This window comes from Amblyomma maculatum, chromosome 5, assembly GCF_055883805.1.
Source record: "Amblyomma maculatum isolate TAMU_Amacu chromosome 5, ASM5588380v1, whole genome shotgun sequence".
Taxonomy (NCBI): domain Eukaryota; kingdom Metazoa; phylum Arthropoda; class Arachnida; order Ixodida; family Ixodidae; genus Amblyomma; species Amblyomma maculatum.
The window spans coordinates 106,750,884-106,773,854 of record NC_139348.1 but is presented as its reverse complement, the minus strand read 5'-3'; the positions used below and the strand labels follow the sequence as shown (position 1 = coordinate 106,773,854).

The following is a 22,971-nucleotide window of genomic DNA, read 5'->3' as shown; positions in this document are numbered from 1 at the left end:
TTTTTAAAGAAATTTGTTGTCGCCACCACTTTGATTTTTCTTTGTGTGATTTTATTTTTCATTGATGCTGAATACATTTTTAAACGTACTATATCAACGCGTGAAACAGCTTTGGGAGCTGACTAATATATATGTGTCTTCATGAGAAGGTTTAAAATCGCGCGATACACGCGATAGCAGAAGTATAATAGCCTTTTTGCTATAATAGATTGCTACAACTTATTGCAGACTTCTGCAAGGTTTGCAGCCAATTCAAACGGAGGATAAGCGATTATGCAGCTGTTTTTGTGCGTCTCTCGCGACCATGACCTAACATGCGACGTAACAGCCCCAATTAAGCTGATCATTATAACGAATGGCAGAAGAACTACAACATTTGAAAATATTTACCATGCGGGTGCGCACTGCATACAATGATTTATGTTCATTCGTGTGCTAATTAATAAGAGAGAAAAAAACGCACAATTTATTATTATTATTTCTTTTTGCGAAAACCCCGTGCCTCTGTAAAAGCTAGTTCTGGTGAAAACGTTTGCGGGAAGTTTTGCGTCGTCTGCTTCGTGCAACCGATTCAAGCGCTGTCCCACGCTGTTTTGGGACAAAGAGAAAAAAAAAAAAAAACTTGTATTGCCAAAAGAGTAATCATTAAGGCATGTCGGCCTGGTGTGGCCCCCAGGTGGGGGCGACGCTCTAGGCGCACGAGACAAGCGCCAGCTGAGTCTTCTTGTCTGAGCACGTAAGAAGTTGGTCCTAGCTCTGGTGCCACTTGCATTGAAACAGTTGCAAGCAAATGAAATCTTCTCTGCCAGCTTCAAAAGGCGCGCGCTTTGCGACATCCACCAGAATGCAAAGCCTCTTTCTTCTGGTTTTCTTCTCCCCCCCCCCCCCCCCCCCCTCTCTCTCTCTCTTCCCCGGATGAGTTCGAAGAAATATGCCTAAATAAATTATCCCAGCCTCTGGCAGAACTGTAGAGGAAGTTATTTTCATATTACAAAGAACACGCGAAACTTTTATAGATGTTATATTGTGTTTTGTTTGTCGATTTCAGTGGAAGTCGTAGCCGACAGGTGTGCAAGGAAGCACTACGGGCCTTATACGGTAAGCGGAACTGCTGCTACGCCGAAATACAAGGCGGTGTTGCATCTCCCAAAAACCTTAACGTTTATTGCATTCAGCTGTTTTACCCTGGAAGTGCAAGAAAGTACGAAGTATAGCCAATCATTTGACGAAAGTTCGCCGGAATATGCATAGAAGAAAAATGACCACGCCATATTTCCATGGCCGACAGCTGAAAGTTTGAGACACCTTTTGACCCTTATTAAGTTCGCACTTGAACACGCGTACTTCATGGGGTGCGGTCGGCTTTGAGAAAGGAAGGGAAAAGATATGGGATAACGTGCGCGCAATTCTCCTTCGCACCTCACTTGAGGGTTCGTGAAGCAACCGCTAGAAGTGTTGCGATTTCGCGCCGACGTTACTCTAGTGTCCACGTGCCCCTGTTTATGACGGCGCACAATGCCCCGCACCACACGTAATAGCATCGACAGCGCAGGCGTCTTAGAGCAAAATATCGAAAATGTAGGAACAACCATCTACTCTTTGCACTTTTGACAGTCGATCGTCAGTTTTTAATAGTCTAGGGGAAGGTGTTTACCATACCTGTATCGAGCCAGCAAGCGATGCCACCAAGTCTAGTGTATTTTGGAGAGCACTGACAACTGCCGCTACTCTTCTAATCAACCACCACTCGCTCTCTTCCTTCTCCATGCACGCGATGAGCGTGGACATAGCTGGACCCGGCCAAGACGCAGCCTTATGTGAAGAAGTGCTTCTCCAACAGGGCCCATGTGACAGACCTGATGCTTGACTGCGCTGAGCCCATGGCGGTGAGTGGGCTCACGGAATTGATACAGAACTCTGCCATGGTTTGTGGGGTGCGCTTGGTTTCTTTGGACTTAACACGTTCTCAGAAAGCGAAAAAAAAAAAAAAAACCTTACAAAGAGTTTCTTCCTCTTCCTTGTATCCTTCTCAAACCCTTGATAACATGATCACAGGTTTGGTACATGATCTACGCCAGTACGTCAAATCTCTGCTATAATGTGTCAGAAGGTTATAGCATTGTCTTGGAGATACATGCAAAAACGAACACACATGCATGCCTCCGCAAACACGCCCCTGGTTAGGACGCTTCGCTACTGAACCGGGGGTTCCTGGGTTAGAAACAGGCTCGCACGGCGGGGTTGCCGATCCTTACGGCCGTGGATGTGCTATGTTTGTCCAATTGAAGATCCCTAGGTGGTCGAAAGTGTGCCGTAGCCCTCCACTGCGGCACCTCTTTCTCTGTCTTAATGTTAAATGGAAGACGCCGCCTGGAACCTCAGCCTTCTGTGTTGGATTATAAACTGATTTTAGACAGTTTCTTTTTATTCTCTTACTTCCACAAGCTTCTTCCCTTTCCTCACGGTGCGGTTCTGTTGTCCACCGAGAAGTCAGACACCGCGCCTTTCCTTTCCTCAAAGTCAATTTACACGCTTCTACCTGCCCAGACTAGCCAAGGACGTTCTTCCCCTAGTGAAAAAAACCTTATGAGTCACAATAACCTCATACAGATTTCTCATACTAATCTCATACTAAACTCGTACAAATCTCATATCATGTCATACCAATTTCATTCAACCTATGAGAAATATATGAGATCGTATGAGATTTGTATGAGTTTAGTATGTGAAATTTTAATGAGGCGATTGTGGCTCATACGGTTTTCTCGCTTGGGTCCGCACGACCGCCTCGCCATGCGCTATCGTGAATCACGGGTAGCGTGGTGTCGAAGTCGGGAACCGCAGTCAAATTGACGATAGAATACGGAATCGACCATTTGCGGAAAAGCGAGCGCCACCTTTCGTCCAAAATGGGAAGCTTCGCCGGTACTTTTGGTTGGAAAGAGCTTCTCGAACTGGCATGCGCAAGGCAGCGTTCGGCGTTTCGCGTGCGCTTAAATCGTTGTTTTAGCGTTGCTCTTTTGCTGAAAACGTGCATATGCTGAATAAAGAGGATGACATAGAAGGAGAACGATGTAGAGCGCCGACGTTCTGGGTTTTAGCCAGAATAATGACCAGTGCAGTTTGCGTCCTAAACTGTTCGCCAGGCGCATTGTGGCCGATGCTTAAAGGAGGAAGGCCATGTCAGGAACTTGAATCTTCATACCACTAATCAGTTTTGATGAGAGTGAGCACAATCCATGAAGACCGCAGTGTTTATGCGACAATGCCATGGTTCGCTGTTGATTCGGGTCACATCGTTTGAACTCACTGCGATTGCGTTGTGGGGTGAGATATTTTGCTTAGAAAGATGTGTATCTCTCTTGTGCAGAATGCTGATACACAAAATTAACGTGTATTGCATGGGCACTAATGGGCCGACGAGTGTTACAGTGACTTGGGATGCACTGTTTTGTAACACGCGCAAAAGTTTGTCTAGGTTTTCTGACGTAGGGCAAGAGTTCCTGCTGACTTCGTCCCTGCAGCTTCTGATGTAGGCCAGGCTTTACTGATTTGTAAACGACTCATATTTTCTCAACTACGCTCGCGCTCATACGCGAGAGCTTCGCTTACTGACGGACCGCTTCCTGCGTAGGCTGCACTCTGCCGTGCTCCCGCTGTTCAGATATAGCGCACCTTGCTATTGTATTTTTGGATTTACGGTGGATGTTTATACAAGTATATAAAATTCATTTCCCACCGAATCTGTCGATGCAAGAACTCTTATAAAACCAATATGTGTTCATTTGGCAGCAAGCACCAAATACAGCAAGAACGCCCAGCTACTACTGAAAGGTAAAAGTAAAGTTTCAGTAATACGAAATATGACTGCAAAGCAGAAGCAAACGTTCTTTACCCCAGAGGAAGCTGCATAAGGTATCTCTAGTAATATTTTTATCCAAATTAGGGGTGCTACCCTGTATGTACGTAGGGTCGGTTGTGCCCAACCGACCCCACGGCTTCGTCTTTCGCGCCTTGTATGTCGTCGTGGTCCTCGTTATATATACGTACCAGTGTCGCTGTTGCATGGCACATGCTTAGCTTAGATAGAAGGCATTCCAGTCAAATGACTATTTAGACTGCATGCAATAGTGAACAATGCTGCGTATCTTTACTCCTTATTCAAGGCTCAGCGAAACCTGTCAGCATGTAGAAGGGCTGCTGTTGAGTGTTTCTGTGAGGGCACTAGGATGCTTCTTCTTGCACGGGCGTACTCTGCAAGTCGATAGTTCTTGGTAAGGTATAGAACTCACTCCAGCAAAGCTCTACACTACCTTTTCTCAAGGCAGAGATGGCCCCTTTTCCGTAAATGGTGTGGCTGTAGCAGGAAACAAAACTCATAACAATAGATTATGGCACCGACATAAAAAAAAAAAAAAACGGGGGAGAACAAAAGCGGCTCCGCAAGGAAGCAGCGGAAGAGGACACCGAGCACACTGCTTCGTTAGCAGACGACGCGCGCTCAGGGACCAGTCATGAAATATCGAGACAGCCTTTTTTCACGTGTCCGACTTTTTTTTAAATGCGTGATAAGTTTTCCCGAGCCGCGGGCACACACATACGGCGAAAGCGAGACAAGCAACTCAAATCATCCACCGCTGTACAGCGCGAGAATGCACAGCTAGGCAGCGCTGGCGCGTCATGTTTTCCAACCAAAACCAAATCGCCCACAGAGGGCGCTAGTTGCGCCTTTGTCGCGCATGCGCAGGAGCTTTTCCGCAAATGGTCCATTATGAGGAACAAAGTAAAAGAGCTTTATACATCTATTTACAACATGAACAAAGAGCACTCGGAGAGCAGGACGGCAGCCTGCCTCCGTTGACAGCTTCTCGAGCAAGTCTCTCGTCGCTTCTCAACCTTTTCGTCCGGAAACATCCCCGCATTCCTTCTCCTCTCGCCCCGCCCACACAGTCACATTCCACTGTCAGGCCGCAGGTGGTCAGGGTGCAGCTGCAGGTCTCAAGGTCGCAGCCGCAGATCCCGGGACCCATCTTGACGCCGATGGTAACAAGCTGCGCACACTGAAGCAGTCAGGCTGGTTTCCTTTCCCCCGCTTGCCGATGTCGCGTTCCTCCCGAAACCGCAAACGCAGGGGGAGAAGAACAAAGGCCATCCCGCGACACGGCGGCGCCACACAGCCCGGTGACGCGGTGAAGCTTGGGCGGCCCAAATGCCCGAGGGCTTTAGCCTTCCTGGCACAACAGCGCCCTTGCCAGAACCTCTCCTTCCTTGAACGCCTGGGGGCTCGACTGCGAGCCGGTATAAGTAATGTGTGTACAACAGCTGCGTGAACCTGGAACACAATCCTGTCACGGGCAGTATTTCGTGGCCGCCTGCCTATAAAACCTATTGTCATTCTGGCCTTAACGACGTGCTTGCGACCGCTGAGTGAGACACAATGGACTGCCTATCTGCCATCGTTCGCACCAATCATTTGAAGTTAACTTGATCTGTCTCCCCACTAGTGCAGCCCTCCAATCACTCAGCCGTAGATAAAAGAAATAACAAAGAAGTGCGAAAGAGACTGTCAGTTTTCATTTTCATGATTGCGCCACGTAAGGCCAATTCAACCAATTATCGTCGGATGAAAGTAGAGCGAAGCGCCTTTTTTGTAATATGATGCACATCTTCCTGATGTCACGGATGCTAGCTGCTTCACCAGCAGCATTTGGGCCTTGGCATGTATTGAACAGCTGCCAGACTAGCAGTATCCAAAGTCAGTCTGACAAGCAAAGCGTGAGTGAAAATGGAGCAGTAGTAGCGTCAGCGCTCGCCGCACGCACGCACGCACGCACGCACGCACGCACGCACGCACACACACACACACACACACACACACACACACACACACACACACACACACACACACACACACACACACACACACACACACACACACACACACACACACACACACACACACACAGCATTTAAGCCTTGGCATGTATTGAATAGCTGCCGAACTAGCGACATCTGAAGTCAATCTGACAAGCTAAGCGTGAGTGAAAGTGGAGCACTGGTGGCGTCAGCGCTCCCCGCACGCACACACGCACACACACTGACACACAGGCGCCCATACGCGCGTACACACACACATGAACGTACACACGTAAGCACGTGAACACGTGAACACTACACACACGCAGACACAGATATATACACACACGAGCACGCATCCACTCGGACACACACAAACACATACACGCACATATACACACGGCGTGTGCACGCAGATACAAGCAGTGCATACATATACAAGTGCACATACACGCTAACACACAAATACACATGCGCGCGTGCACACACACAAAGAACACATTTTTTTTAACTCCTTGATCAATGTCCGATGCATTCAGCGATAAAAGTTTGAGGGACGTCTATAAGCTCCGCCTTCAACGGCATAGAGTTAATACAAAGACTTTGTATTAACTCTATGTTCAACGGTATGACGCGATAGTGTTATCAATGGCTCTGGTTAGTAGCTCCCTTTGTGGGCCAGGATTCACATGCAATGCATTTTACTGCCGTCGTTTAATTACTAACCCTGAATTGTTGTTTGCATTATCTCGCACGTCCTTTTAGCATTCAGTCGTCATCTACCACATTACGTTGTGGGGTTTCGCGGCGTCTGTAGGTCGATCAGCCCGTGCTGTCCCCTACATAGAGTTCCTTACACTGCTTACACCACTACCTATAGAGGGAAAGCTGAGGGCGCTGCACTTCAGCCACCATGAGCGGCCCATGAAGAATCATGGGCCGGTGTGCTACTTGTTGCGGGACAGTCGGTTTTTCTCGGGTGCGTGGAGTGGCGTTACTATAACGTTCCTTTTTCGTCGTCGTCATCATCATCATCATCATCTCAAGGTGCGCACATAGACCGCGAAAGCCATAGTAGCGAAGGCGCAAAAGCAGACGTCGCCAATAAATGGTTTTTGTTTCCCGAAATGCCACTAAAAACTTTTTAAGTGATTGCACAACCATAAATATTTTTGTAACGTTTTTTTTTATTTCAAAGTTTGCCTATTAAGTGCGAAATATTGGTATTTATGCTGCTCAAAACTAAGCCAACAGAAGAAAGAGCCATCGCTTGTATTGGATAAATATCACACTGATATGCTGTTTCTCTCTCTTTTTACAATTTATAGTCCCAATATTTATTCTTAGGACGTTATTTACGGTAGAACAACGTTTATCTTTGCATTAGTTTTGGCCAAAAGTTGTAGTTCTGCACTCGGTAGCTCTCCGGCCCATGATGCTTTGAGCGCCCATGGTGGCTGAACTGGCCATCTGGAAACTCCATGTAAACTCCCATAAACGGCAGCACAGCTTTCCCTCTAGGTAAGAGTAAGAAACTCTATGGTCCCCGACGATACACGCGAACCCTCATTCGTTAAGCGAAGCGCGGGAGAGCTTTGGACGCCTATTAATTCGATTTGTAGATTAAAAAAAAAGAAAAAAAATGAGGGGACTCCGGTTGCACCTTTAAGGGCACGGCGTGGCAGCATTAATTGAGGCTCCTGTCTGCAGCTTCCCTCGCAGTCTCTGTTCGCGTACACACTTCGCTACACGCTTAATCACTGATTACTCTCCTCCTCACTCCTCCTCTCCTTTCTCTCTATGCCTATCACTCCTGCCTCTGTTTTTCTTCATCTTTTTCGGCTAATCCACATTTTCTGTACCCGCCGACGACGCCGCTGAAGGGCAGCCTTAACGCTGCCTCGTCAACACGATGCGCACAATTACCATAAGCTGGTAGTGATAACTGTGCTCGATCCAGAAAAAAAGAAAAAAAAAGATGAGCGTATATACAGGGTGTCCAAGCTAACTTTAGCCGAGGGTTAGAAATAAAACATTTGTGGTAGACCAGAAAAACCACTTGTATACAGCTGCCAGCTATCTGGTGCACCAAAGGCAATCTTTATTTCGAAATAACTAATTAGTAATCAGGGTATTTTTCTAAATTACTAAATACTGAGTTTAGAAAACAAATGTGATTTGCAAAGTTGGAGAGCACCTCCAGAAAACCACATTTCATTTGATGATGATGATGATGATGACCTCAGACAAAATGACACACACACATTTCATTTATTTGCGGTAAACAAAGCCTCCTGTGTATATTTTTTTCTTCTTAAGTTCAAAGAAAGCCCGCGAAATACAATTATCACGTGACTAAAGCATTCGCGCGCCCCGGTTGTGGTGCTCCCAGTCGTGGTTTGAGGAACAAAATTAGCTGCCGCTGTGACTCGATGATCCAGCTCCTGCGGTATAGACTGATATGTTGGCGATGGTTGCAGCAAGCGCTGCGAGCTCACTGCAACTTTCACCGTCACGTGCGCCGACTGGCTGACCCGGGCGCTTATTAGCAAACCATATCCCGTAGGAGCACTCGAGCAGACGACGCTCTGGCGCGTGATTCCTCTGAGCAGCGCCACCAAGCGACAAATAGTGAATATATTGTCTAAACAAATAAAAACATATTTAAAGCCCACCGTTCCCGTCGTTTTGGTGGCTTAATGGATTAACACCACGCATCTCTTCACTGATGCCACTTAAACATGCGTTCGACTCCTGTGTTTTATTGTTTTTTTTTTAATATTTTTTTTTTTCAATTGTCTTCACTGAATTATAATCTGCCTTCAGTGAGCGTAGGTTACCTTTAGGTTGCGTTTACAGACACCTTTAAGTAACAATCGGTATGACAACAGTTACACTAAGCAATTACCTTTCCCACAATCATTTCATGCCTCAGTGAGTGTATGTTACCTTTAGGTTGCGTTCACTGACATCTTTCAGCAACAATCGCCCTTTACAGTGAGTGTATGTTACCTTTAGGTTGCGTTCACAGAGATCTTTCAGCAACAATCGCCGTTTAACTCGCTGAAAGCGTCGTCTGTTCCAGTGCGCCTATGGGATATGGTATGGCAATACGCGACCCGGGCAAAGAGTGAGTGAGCGAGAGGACATTTACACTGACCTGGATCTCGAGGCAGCCAGGGGGAGGGTCTCCTTGCCGGCTCTCCGGCTCCGTGGCCGCAGAGAAGGTCTTGGAGTAAACCGGACAGAGCCAGTCAGTTTTTGTATTTTGCGGGCCTTCTTTGGAGCTTGAAAAAAAAGAACACGCGAGGCTTACTCTGCCGCAAATAAATGGAATAGAGCATTCTGAAGGTGCTCTCCAACTTTGATAACCACATTTAATTTCTAAAGTGAATGTTTAGTAATTAGCATTTTCTTATTTAATAATTATTTAATTGCAAAATAAAAAATATACTTGTGGTGCGTAAGACGGTTTGCAGCTGTAGGCAAGCGGTTCCCAACTTTTCCTCTGTTTATTGGATTCCTCTGGCTTGTGGCTACGCATACGTATATATGCCAGAATGAATTAAAATCACCGCAAATTCATGATTTCATCTGTTCTTTAAAACCTTATGTAATCTGAGATCAGGTTTAACCTCATAATTAACCACCATTCGACCGTTGAAACCGAAACCTATATAACTTGAGGTAAGACATTCAGTTGCAAATTATTTGAGGAGCTAAAAAGAACTTGTCAAGCTGATTCTTGCATATAGGTACTAGCCTCTAACGCACTATTTTAAAGGAGAAAACAGTGAACAAAACAATTACATGTATTTAGGCAAATATTGTTTCGCCTACTTGTTTCTTTCCTGGCTCACTCAGTCGGTCACATTTCTAATGCAATTCCCAAAGCCATCTTCGCTTATACTGAGGACATGATTCCTGTACTGTATACGTATGGCGTTTCTGTGTAATTGGTTCTTGCACGTGCATTCGTTCGCAGTTGGGCATCTTCATAACCTGCAGCGTCGACGCCGTCGCCGAAACTGCGGTGAGTATATCAGAACATCAAGGCTAGCAGGAGAGGTTCAGACATACAAATTTCAGATTCGCTGGGAAAATACGACTTCGCGAAAATCCCCTGGTGACGCAGCAGTCAAGTGGGAGCCATGTATACAACGCCTCTTGACTTCACTCCTTCGTGGTCCCATGAGCGGTTTCGTACCGGTTCCGAAAGATGGCGTAACTTTATTGCAATGAAATCTCGCTAATTCGAATTCTAGCCTAAATCGAATTTCTGGCTTATTAGAACTGAGGCGTTGGTACTGTAAAATCACGAGTATAAGGGGAGCCGCGAACTGCGCATACTACTTACCTGTTGGGCCAGCTGGTTTGTCACACTTCCTAGATTCCGCGCGAGAAAAGAAGAGTAAGTGCCAACAGAGAACTGTTAACTGTCCGTCAGTCTCTTCATTACTCTTTCCTGCGCAAGCTCTTGGAACAAATTTCTGGTTTCCCTTGATTCCGAAATATCGAATTTAGACGTCGTAGCATTAGAGAAGACACCGCCTTTTTTTATATAGTTAAAAGCGTCATTGCGCACTCTTAGCTTAATTAAACGTAGATTTAGTCATTACACGCAGAATCATTGTCCCTATACCCGTTTGTTTGAGAGAAGGTAAAGGGCTTCTAATTTCTAAATTGAACATTTATGCGGCATGTGTTCGATACTTGCAAGTTAACTCTCTCAAATCCTATTTCAAATCCACCTATTCCGACCGTTCAAATCGAACGATCGCGCTAAATGCCCCACCGAACCTGGAGCGCCGCTGATAGGACAACTTGAGCGCGGCGTGACTGGTGCTGATGTCGAGTGGCTGGTGTTGTTCGCCGCGTTCAGTAGTAGAAGGGCTGGTCAGCAGGAATCTGGTGCATGGTATACTTGGGGCCTTATGGGATTTCGAAGATGTCGGCACCTTTTTTTTTTTTTTTTTTTTTCGAAATAAGCGAGCGTTCGTTATAAATGTGGCTGTTACAGGTCGGCTCGACTTAAGAAAGGGGGTTTTGAACATACCCTTTTCAAAAATTGCTCAATATGAAAAGGTCAAATAAAAAAAAAAGCCTTTTCAGGAACAAACTGTAAGATGTGGCAGGGGTCAGATATATAATGGAAATGCTCAATTAAATAAATTAAAAAATCTGAAGGAGACATGATGTACTTGATAGGTGTTCGAGTGCTGATGCATTAATAAAGTTAAGAATGTGGTCTATCCCTGCATGTCATCGGGTGAAACAAAAAAGCAAAAAAAAAAAGTTTGTACAAGTTTAAACTCCGCGGGGTTGTCTTTGCAGGGCCAGAATGCGCAGGACCCCGTATTCAAGAAGCGGACAACCAAATACAAGGTATGAATGCTGTATAGGAACCGTAGAAGGGGCCCTGCCTCCATATTGGAGTGAAATGACGGCACGTTCCCGCGGAGGTGCATGTTCGTGCTCTGGACAACTCTTCTGAATGACCGCAGGCGGCACATAATTCTGCTAACCTGCGGCTCAGTACAGAGCGGCCGGAAACGTTGGCTCTATGGAGGTTTCACAATTGTTCCCTATAGTGAAAAAAAGCTATGAGTCACAAATTCACAATAACCTCATACACATTTTCTCCTACCAAATTCATACAGATCTCACATAAACTCATATATTCCCATAAGTTGAATATTTGTTTGAGATGGCATGAGATTCGCACGAGTTTAGTATGAGTTTGGTATGAAAGACTATGTATGAGTTTATTGGTCTGATAGCTTTCTCATAGGTTTTTCGGTAGGGTTATTATTCAATGTCGTATACAGCTCGTTCGACCGAAAAGGCGTCACCATTGCCATGTCCTACAATATAGAAAAACGTGTCGGAAAATTTGGCACGCAGCGGAATTAATCGAGTCCTGATACGTCATTGCCAAGAAAGACATGGCGGCTACGCGTTCTAAACTTGAAAGCGGCTTTCTGAGTGGGTACTGCGCGTCTGCGTCGATTTGTCAACGCGGAAGCGCCCCGAAGGTCACGGACCGCTACCAAGTCATAGCCTTAAAGCGAGGCTTAAGTGTACACCTAATTTGATCAGACTTCCTAGTTAAGGCGGTCGAAATTACTCCGCAACCCTCCACTACGGCTCCTCTTTCTCCCTTTCCACTTTCACTTCCATCTTCCTCCCTTCCCTTACGGCGCGGTTCAGGTGTCCACAGAACAAGTGTGACAGATACTGCGCCTTTCCCTTCCTGTGAACCAATTATTATTATTAATGCAAAGTCAAGAAAGCTCCGTCCGTCCAATCCATGGGGGGGAGTCTTAAGGACGAATTTATGTGGGCCTATAACTGTAGCAGTAGCAGGGGGAGGCAGAACATTAGGTGGGTGGATGAGGTTAAGAATTTCGCAGGGGTCAAGTGGATGCAGCTAGCACAGGACCGGGTTAATTGGAGGAATATGGGAGAGGTCTTCGCCCTGCAGTGGACGTACAGTCCGTCTGATGATGATGATGATGTAACTGTAGCCTAGACTACTGTATTTTAAAGAACAAAGAGCTCTTATATAAGCTGGAAAATATAAAAATAAAAATGGAATGGGGACGTTGCAATCGCTGGCTAATTTCACTAGTAAGGATCGGTACAGACCACGCCGAACTTGGAGCGTGGAGCGTAACGCCCATGTGGCACACTGCCATACACTTCAAAACGGTGGTATAACTATAGGCCTTCTCGGTGTAGGCGTTGCGAGTTTGAACCAAGAAGCGGGGAAACATTAGGCTCTATTTTTGCGGCCGGTAATGCATTTTTGGTTCGACTTCGTTTTTTGGGGTTAAACGTGCCAAATCGACGTCGGCTGTGAGGGACGAAGAAAGGGAAGGGCACCGCAAATTTTGAGTCTGAGGCTAGCTGCATGTTTTCATGCTGGACAATGAAACGCTAAGATAAATACACAAAGAGCCAGAGACACAACTTTTAGTGAGAAAAAATAATAACGTTGTTGTCCTCTGTTCCTATAACGTCAGTTTTGTCAGCAATAGTCTGTTAAAGCAATAAATAAGGAGTTGGATTTATGGGCTATGCTTCTACGACTACGTCGGCCAGTCACAGCAGCAAACAAAATCAGTATTTTTATTTTTATTGTCTTACTTTGGAGCAAGCCGGGAGTCATCATATTTATAGAGCTTATAAATTTGTCTGGCGGATGTAGCATCAGGTTCAGGTACCAGAAAACCTTTATCAGCGGACTATTTTTCTTTTTGTAGCGGATGGATTGTGCGTGACGGTCACCGCAGACATGAGCTCTATCCGGCAATAAAAACCCTGCTTATTACCCGAGAAATTTTAATTTATTACTAGCCCTCTCCAAACTCGACTCAAATTCGTGACGTTTACAGCGAGAAGTATACGGGTTGACGCCATTTTAAAGCGAACTGCTTTGCAGCATAGCCTTTGGGATGCGAGACAAAAAATTAGAGCACTGCAGAATCTACACTGGAGTAATGCGAAAGTACGGATGCTGCTGTTGGTTGCTTCTAGTAACTTAATTCACTTCTTGTTGGCACATTTAAATGGGCCTTATACGCCTTATACGCATCATCCGACATACCGTAAGGCTGCGCCCCGACTACTGCGAGGAGCCGAGCCACAGCCCCATTTATGATTGATTGATTAAAACTTTAATTTCCACCGATTTAGGAGGCCCCCTACTCCCCGCTCCTGGCACGCAGGCCTGAGGAACGGGGGCTGGAACCTCCGCGACTAAGGACTAAGGAATATACATTGGTTATTCGCGGCCTCAGCCGCCAGGCGGACGGCTTTCTGCTGGTCAGCGGGGACGTCGCTTCGCAGCAGGGTTACCCAGGCTTCTCTACTTTTAATGTTGTCCCTAGCGCCCGGAGACTTAGGGCATTCCCAAATTATATGGTCGAGGGTCCCCCTCACTTCGCAGGCATTACATTTATCGTTTTTTCTCTCCTCTATCTGGGTGTGAAACAACCAGACAGGGCTCGGGAAATTTCCGGCTTGTAATCGCCGCCAGGCTATGGCCTCTTTATTATTTAAGCTAGGATCCGGTGGCGGCATCAGACGTCTTCCTAATCTATAATTTTCGATTATTTCTTTATAGGTTTGCAAACGTTCGTCCATCGCCTGGCAGTCGGGCGGCTCCGCGTTTGCCCGGAAGTAGAGATCTCGGGCTAAATCATGGGCCGCCTCGTTGCCGGGGACGGACGTGTGTGCTGGGACCCAAATTAGGGTGATTTTGCGATCAATTTTAGTTGCAGCGGCTTCTTGTGAGACCCTGCCTTTTCCGATATTCCAGAGAGCAGTTTTACTGTCGCTAAAGATCAATCTAGCCTTCGTTCCGACGCAAGCGAGCGCTATTGCGACCTCTTCAGCCGTGTCTAATTTCTACTTCGGATGGTGGCGGAGACGACTGGTGCGCCGTTATCATCGACTACAGCGGCGACTGCCGCCCCTGATAGGCCGCTTGCAGCGTCTACGTAGGCAACTTCTTTTACTCTGAATTCATTTGCACTTTTAAGCAGTGCTTCTTTTCTCTTCTCCCGTCTCTCCTTGTGGTATTCTGGGTGCATGTTGCGGGGGAGAGGACGGACAATGATGTTCTCGCGACATTGTGGTGGCAGGGAAACCTTGTCGGCTGTGCCCCTATCTATTTTTCGACCCACCCATTCTAAGATGGTTAGACCCGTGCTCGACCTACTTAATCTTTCATGTTGGGCGATTCTCACCGCTTCAGCAAGTTCCGTCCAGCTATTATGCACTCCCATTTCTATCAGGCGTTCCGTAGAAGAGGAGATGGGTAGACCCAGCGCCCTCTTGACGCAGCGCCTGATGAGTGCGTCTATCTTATCTTTTTCATTGGTCCTGATGTTGAGGAACGGTGTGGCATAGCATATTCGACTTATTATGTACGCCTGCATCAGTCTCAAGAGGCTTCTCTCTTTGAGGCCTCTGCCTTTGAATACAATCCTCCTAAATATTCCTGTTACTTGCGTCGCGTAGGTAGTTTTTTTATCGTTCCGTCATTATACCCGTCCTCTTGAATAAAAAGTCCGTGGATCTGATTTGCTGGACTCTTGGTACAGTTTTGCCGTCGACCTTTATTTCTACGTTAAAGTCGCCCTTGCACCTCATTGATTTTGGATTATACATGAAAAGTTCGGATTTTTGCGGAGAGCACGAAAGACCCTTTCGGCCGCGTAGGACACAATGGTGTCCGCCGCCGCCTGTAGGCGTTCCTCTATGCTGCCATCGCTGCCGTTGTTCATCCAGAGATTAACGTCGTCTGCGTAATGCTGAACTTCAGGTCTTTTATGACTTTAAGAGCGGCAGGAAGGCCTCTCATCACCACGTTAAAAAGGAGTTCCTTGCGGAGTTCCTTTACTTCCCAGGTGGACAGTGGGGGATTCTAGGTCCTGAAACTTTAGTTTCAACTTCCTGTTTGTCAGGAAATCCATTACGTAATTATATGTCCTCTCGCCGACTCCTAATTCCTGTAGTCCCGCGAGAATTGCCTGGTGTTTTACGTTGTCAAATGCTTTTGTTAGATCTAATGCTAGAATTACCTTCGCGTCTCTGGATTTCGGGTCAATTATGTCATGTTGTAACCGGAGCATTACATCCTGTGTGCACAGGCCCGGTCGGAACCCGACCATCTCATGCGGCCACAGGTCGTTTTTCTCCATGAAATTAGTTAGCCTTGTTTGGATTACGCGTTCCATAAGCTTTCCAATGCATGAGGTTAGAGAAATAGGTCTGAGGTTTTCCAATTTCGGGGGCTTGCCAGGTTTTGGAATTAGCACAACGTTTGCAGTTTTCCACTGCTGGGGAAGACGACCGCTAGTCCATACTTCTTGCATGTAGTTGGTGAGTGCCGTTATGGAAGCGTCGTCTAGGTTTCGTAGCATTTTATTTGTTATTCCATCGGGGCCGGGAGCCCCGTCTCTCGGTCTGGCGTGACGTCACACGGTCACGTGAAAATGGCGTGACGTCACCGCTGCGGCTCCTGTAAGGACTCACCGCCACTATCCGATGGCGCGAGCTGGGGCCCGTCTCTCGGTCTGGCGCGACGTCACACAGTCACGTGAAAGGTCATGTATGGAGGCGTCACGACACGCCAAAGGCTCGAAGTGCTAGCAGTATTGCTTTCGCAATAAAATTCGCTGTCGACGCACGCATTCGCGAAATCGACCGATGGTGGTCACGTGACGCCTATAGTTCGTTTTTTATATATATACAGCTATGGCGATATATTAGAGGGGCGCTGAGAGCGCGTCCACCGAAGGTAAGAAAAACCGATATGAGCTACATGCACGAACAGTTGCTTTTGCTTTACACAATGCAAGCATTTGATAGATACTTTTTGAACCCCGTTTCAAAGATGCTTGAAGTTGTTACACAGACTCACAAGAGGTAGACCACAATATTCCCGACAGCTTAAAGCATGATTTATAAAATGGTTAATTCACAGTAATAACAGGTAAAATGCGTTGTTTTTGCTTTGCATCTGTACAGCTAATGGCCTGCATTTCAGACTATCAGGCAGCACCGTAAGCAGTAATTAGACTGCCTCTTATATCCTGATCGACTCTGGAGCGAAAGTGGCGGCCTCGATTTCTTGCACACCATCTCCCCATTGTCAGCATACATGGTCAGCATACATTATAATATGCCGATAACGATCTTTTCGGAGCAACTATTTCCATTTTTATCACGTTACAAGATCAAAGCAGTGAGTTAGATAAGCTGGTAAAAAAAATTGTGGTTTAACTCTGGTTAACCCTAGTTGAATTGCGATAGCAACGGCAGAAGCTTCTTTTGCCTGCCACACTATTCCCCTATCTTGCACTATCAGTGTAAGGTGCTACACTATTGGGGACACCTAAGCTCATCCTTTAAGAGCATGACGCGAGAGCGTAAGCTATCAGCCCACATATAAATGAGAAGGGTTCAATGCTGTTGTTGTTCTCCTCTAATTTGATGCTGAACCGAATGTGGAACACGAAAGCATTAGCTGCCAGCGACCGAGCGTTCTTCTTCCTCCTCATTCTCTTCTTCCTCCCCCTCCTCTTCTTCGCGGCTGTTCAAGGTCAACCGTGACGACCGGCCGTGAGCTATACGCGACGGCTCGAAACTTGGCGCAGTATTGCTATCGCAATAAAATCCATACCACAGAAACAGAACATTGGCTGTCGTGTCATAGGCGTTTTTTATAATCAGTTATTTGTCACCCCTCTTCTCCCTCCCCTGGCCTCTTTCCTCCGACGATGATGGCTGTCACAGATGTGCGTGGAGAAGAACCTAGAGGGCACCGTTCCGGCGGAGACAGACCCCTACGAGTTCGACAAGAAGCGCAGGAAGGGCCGCCGACTGGCGGAGCCCGCTCCTGACGAAGGGCTCTTCAACAACGTCTTTACCCGCTACGCACACGCCTCCGAGCTTTACTTTCTTCCCACCCGCCTCTAGAGGCGACGCGCGAGGGCACACTCGCTTTGTTCTCGAGGAACACGTCTTCAGACGACCCACACCCCTCCCACTAAATGGGGAGTTTATCTAGCACAGGCGAATCTCACAGCCATGCATGTTGGGTCATCAACGGCGCGCGGGCCCCTGGTCCGACGTGTAAAGCCATTACGTGCGAAGGGTGGGAAATCGAAACATCTATAGCCAAACAAGGAAAACCTAATAATGCCACTTCAATTTTTCGGTATTAAGGCGAAAGCCTTTAACGGCTCATGGTGCTGTGGACAAAATGTGTCCCATTTTTGCGGCGGCTCTGATTGGCCGGGACGGGATGACGTCATAGAGGTCTCGACCAATCACAGAGCACCACCACAGTATGCGCGAATGCGTGCTTTATATGGCCATATGGCAATCAATAACCAATTTATGGCTATATAATTAATGGCTAATTACGTAATTAGTTAATTGACCAACTGTGACTAATTGGGTAATTGATCAATTGGCTACTTGATGTCTAATCAATTAGTGCTAGTTGCGTAGCAGAATGCGGCACATAACTTTCGCCTTTCACTTTAGTCGCTAGTCCCTCGTAATTTGTTCATTTTCCTGGGAGAAGAAAGCGCCACTGGTCACCTATGCTCGCAGCAGATTACGGAGGAGAAATACCTTGCGGACTGTAACGGTTTCAAGTATAACCTCTTGTCACCTAACGGTCCGCTGAAACTAACAACTCTCGACTATCAGTGTTGTGGAACTAAGACGCGCGTCACCTCAAGTCCTTTCCTCTGAGCAGTGTTATCATACAGAAACGTAGCCTTACAGTATGGCGTCCTGAACAGTTGCAGGAATTCGGTCCAACCCATGTAAATTCGTAAATTGGAGCCATTGGCTGACTATTGCAACGGCTCTCCCAGAACCAGTAAGCAAGCAACCAGGACACACCACAGGTTCCTATGGATGTCACAACTACAGAGTATTCTTCAAAAAACCTTCACATTACCTGGTGCCGGCCTTCTGAAAGGTAAGGTCCTTTAAGACGCGCGCGAGTCGACTGCGTAAGACAGGATGCTCTTTTTAACTCTATACGTTGAAGGCGCCGTTCATCGAAACTCGAGCGTCGGTGTTGGCGCTGAACGAAAAATCACATGCATGACGGTAGCAGGCCGGCAGCTTACTAGAGCTGCCTGACGTTATGCTTGACAGGAGGCGCCAACTAGGGCTTCTCCTTTCATATGGGATAGTGATGATTGAGAGACCGACCTTTTCTGCTGCAACCAATATGCTTACTGCGCTTCCATAGTATCCCACCGTTCATCAACGAAAAGACCAGTTGTAGGAACCCACCAGTAGAGTGATAAAAGTAGTTGTGAAGAGGGTGCAGTCACTGCCAGATTTAGGCTGAATTGCACGAGCGTCCCACCAGTGTTGTGTGACGGCCTCTGCGTGTGTGTGATAATACGATTTGACTTGAATTTTTCCGTGCGATACAGCTGCAGGTCACGTCGTGAAAGAATACACAATTTCCTCGCATGCGACGCCACCGCCTCCGCACCATTTTCAATCCGATCGCGCACATTTGCAGGCGCAGGTTGACAAGAGCGCGCCGCTTTGCCACTACTTTCAAAACTCGATTTAACGAAAGTCCCGCTTTGACGAAGATATCTAAATTCCTCTTCAGACGCCCGTATGGCCCAGTGCTTTGCCCGACTCGAAATAACGAAACCAATTTTGCTATCTGTCCACATTTAATGAACTTTTAGCCGAAAAATGAAGGTTAGTCTATTTTCGGCCCTTTCTAGAAAACGACCAAAATGCATTTACAACCCAAAGGTGATATAATGGAGCAACTTCGTCCCGCTTTTGCCAAACTGCGCGGCGGAATACGGTTATATTAATTTCAATTAATGAGATTTCGCACAGCGGTAAAAAGTTTGCCCGTCGATCCGGTGTTGTAAGCGGTCCCGCATTCAGACACCGGGTCAAGTGTTGGATGCTCTTGATTGCGGAACGAATGAAAACTCCGTGCAGTTGTTGCTTACGAAACGGAAGCAATTATCAGCGACCTTCACATCGACAAGTATGGTTCGCAGCTACTGGCCAATGCAAAGGTTATGCGCTTTGATTGCAGTTTGCGTGGTCCGCAGACGTTTGTCCCCGATAGCACATTGATGCGCGAAAAACGTAGAATAAATAAAATGTTACATTTCGAATGAACGCTTCAATTGAGAACAATAATAATTGACTCATAGGAAAGGCGCAGTATCTATCACACAACTGTGAACAACTGACCCACACCGTAAGAGAAGGAAGGTTGGAGTGAAAGGGGAAAGAGGTGCCGTAGTGGAGGTTTTCGGAGTAATTTCGACCTCCTGGGGATATTTAAGGTACACTGATATCGTACAAATTGAATTCAATGGATCGGACACCCCTGCACGTGGTGGGTCCAGTATGTAGGACATTGGAATAGGTCACACCTACTGCACGAGCCTAGAGGAAACATCAGGCAACAGGAAAACAGACGAACTGTATTCTGGGCATGTGGAAACTTGAGATTACATATATTTTCATAGCTATCGTTCCATAGAAATTAAAGCCGACAGGAAAGTGTACGCCCCAATAAACGCTATCGCAAGACAAACAAGACACCCTGTGAACACACTAGACACTGGTCTGGCCAGTAGCGCTCTCAAATTCAGTGCATTTATTAATTTCGTAGCAGTGATAATGGAGAATAATATTTTTAGGTTAGGCTCTCGATAACTGTTACGAAGATTATTAGTTCTTTGTCAGAAATGAGGATGTTGGACAGACCAATAGGATGAAATTCGCTATTGGCGGTATTGAGTGGAATCTCCAGATGGCAAAAATTGGTCCAGCTGGTATCCATTTGTAACATGGACATCCAATTTACAACCACCGCTGCGTCCAAATGGCAGTCTATCTACACTTTGGACCACCAGGTAAAAAAAAAAGCTATCCCGGTGGAACCAAACGGGCTCGAGTATTTGTGAGAATTTCAAATGAACCCAATTGAAAATAGTTCCAACTGAAACCAATCGGACTGCCCATTTGGACTGTCCAATTGAAACGAAAATTCTAATTGAGTCCTATTGGAGCCATTACACCAGCTTCGAAGAGTCTACCTACCTTTCCACCAATCGGTCTTTTCGAATTTTTGTATGGATGAGCTGTGCACTTATAACCCAACTCCTCCATGGGGCATTTGTTCACTGCCCGTGTTGGTCGGTTAAATTGACGTTTGATCTGCTTCCAGATTTTCCCCTTCGACCAGGTGTCCCATCTGCATGCTACTTTTACTGTCGCTTCACAGGCTGTAGTATTATTTCTATCCTTGCGAGCTTATTGTGGTCTCCGTGACATCAAGCAGCAATCAATGGTCGTTTGCCTATTCCGGAATTTCCAAGTAATCTAGCCTTTACTTGCTCTATAAGTAGGCTAAACAAGATTTCTAGCAGTAACTTCCCGTTGCTGTTGGTATTCCATGTGTCCATTCGTAATCCAATAAGACTATCTCGGCCCCCGTCTCCATACCTACTAGATCTCTGTTTGCACTTGTCAGGTACCTCTAGCCATACAGTTATACCAATTGCTCCTGTAACCCAGGCATGTTCTTTGCATGCACATTTTACTTTTCAAATTGGTCCTTTGGTGTATCCGCATACCAACACCCTTATCCGTTCTGCTGCACCTTTCACATAGCCTTCGATAACCAGAGGTTCTTGCAGGCCCCCAGGTGAGTGTCGCACATACCACAGACAACTTTCTCCTTCTGCCCCCTTGGATATTTATGTAATAGATAGTGCAGTTAAATTTTTTTTATATCTACCAGTCTTCTTTGGTCGCCTAGAACGTCGAAACTCATAGCATGTCACTTCCCAGCAGTTTCTCATGGCCACTTAATGCAATTGCGTCGAATCCCTTCTGTAGGAAATGAGTGCATACCGAGCAGCAAAAGTTTACTAAATTTGATGGCAGACAATCAAGGCAGCCAGTTTGGAGCAGCACTTTCACTCCTGATTATATTAGAATTTAGCAGTCTAATCCGTGCCATGCTAATTTCATTGCAGGAATACATGTGTGCTGACCTATGTTACGTTGCCGCCCAAAAAAGGCGATCGGTAGCAGTACCCATGGAAGGTTCCGCAGATGTTGACGCTATTGCGTGGTCATAGCGTCTTGGCAACGTAGTTGGTAGGCGATGGTTGAAGTACCAAAAACGATAACTGTCGTTCAAACACGAGCGTCGGGTTAGCCGAATACAGAATTTAGCTCCCAGCCAGCGCAAACTAGTCCTAGAGATAGATTTCCAACCATGATGGTAGTGTTCGCTAGACCCAATGTGGTAGTGGTTGGTGTCCCAGCCGGAAAAAGAACACAGGAAGTACACCAATGAAGCGATCTATACGTGCATGTCCACACACGGCAGAGAAATGGGGTGGAGGCAGTTTCCTTCCACCATACTGTTTTTTGTACAATTGGCAAACTGCGCTGCACCACTTGGCGAGTCTTCCTCTTCGCCGCAGCAGCTCTGCCCATGAGTAAGTCATCGGCCGTTACCAGGAACGGCGTTGCGGACGTGGATGAGAAACCAAGCGCATGTGGGAGGTGCCCTTTATCCACGACGTGGAGTAGAGGGGGCAATCCTTGGAGCCAGGGCGCACGCGCTGGAAACTCAATCTTCTGCCTTCAACACGTTATTGAAGGTAGCAAACAAACTGCTCGTAGTAAGCACTGCTTGGTGTTTTAAAGTAATGAAACACGAGAATTTTCGAAACTCCTTCGAGAGTCCCTGTACTGCTGCACTGTACCCTGTACCAATGTATCTTTCCCACTCCCCTCTTTAATGCCTTCAGGCCCTGAGGGTATATGAATAAATAAATAAATAAATAAATACCTATGGAGGTACTGAAGCCTTGGCGGACGGAAACGTGGCAGCTGAAAATGTAGCCGTTAAAATTCAAACCTGCATTAAAAGGCACTGTCTCGATCGGGGCATGTCAAAGCAAACCAGAATGAAGAGCAAGCCGGGTTCTTCAGTTTTGTCTCCACAAGATATGCACACTGACCATCTTTTTAAACCTTAACTCTATACAACCTTAAATACTTTTTTTTCGGGAACTTATTCAGTTACTCCCACAAAGGACAACTGCTACTTCACACTCCCATGAAATGAATCTCTACATGCCCCTTAACACTTGTAGTCAAATTACTCAATGGTATACTAATATAGGCATGGTGTAGACAGATACTTGGCAATAGCAACACCAATAGCAACTCATACGAGACATGCCTCAATAGCACGTAGGAAGAGAGTGCCTTCCATATTTTTAAAGCATGCAGAGTGCCCCGAGGAATAGAAGCAGACTTGTCAAGGCTACAAATGACCCTTTCGCAACCCTTTTAAAATGTTCATGACAGTAATGAGTCTATTAGACCTTGAAGATAATGTGAAGCATCAATACTGTTACAAAAGGACCAGACAAAATTTGCATGTTAAATTAGCAGATAGTTGTAAATGTGCACAATACTGGCATGCTCCTTGCAAAACTACCAACCCCAACCCTCCCGAGCCAATGCATGCCTGGCAATGTAATGAGGAGACAAGGG

The 22,971-nt window shown here is 46.4% G+C and overlaps 1 protein-coding gene across 1 annotated transcript in view; it reads left to right on the top strand.

The window, feature by feature from the left end:
• Nucleotides 1-17,346, top strand: part of LOC146189148 (uncharacterized) — a 36,541-nt gene extending 19,195 nt beyond the window's left edge. Inside the window, exons 3-7 of the mRNA XM_084605188.1 lie at nt 1,049-1,098; nt 1,791-1,886; nt 9,842-9,889; nt 11,191-11,241; nt 17,164-17,346. Coding sequence (XP_084461314.1) covers nt 1,049-1,098; nt 1,791-1,886; nt 9,842-9,889; nt 11,191-11,241; nt 17,164-17,346 — 428 coding nt within the window. The remainder of the gene's footprint in view (nt 1-1,048; nt 1,099-1,790; nt 1,887-9,841; nt 9,890-11,190; nt 11,242-17,163) is intronic.
• The last annotated feature ends 5,625 nt before the right edge of the window (nt 17,347-22,971 follow it).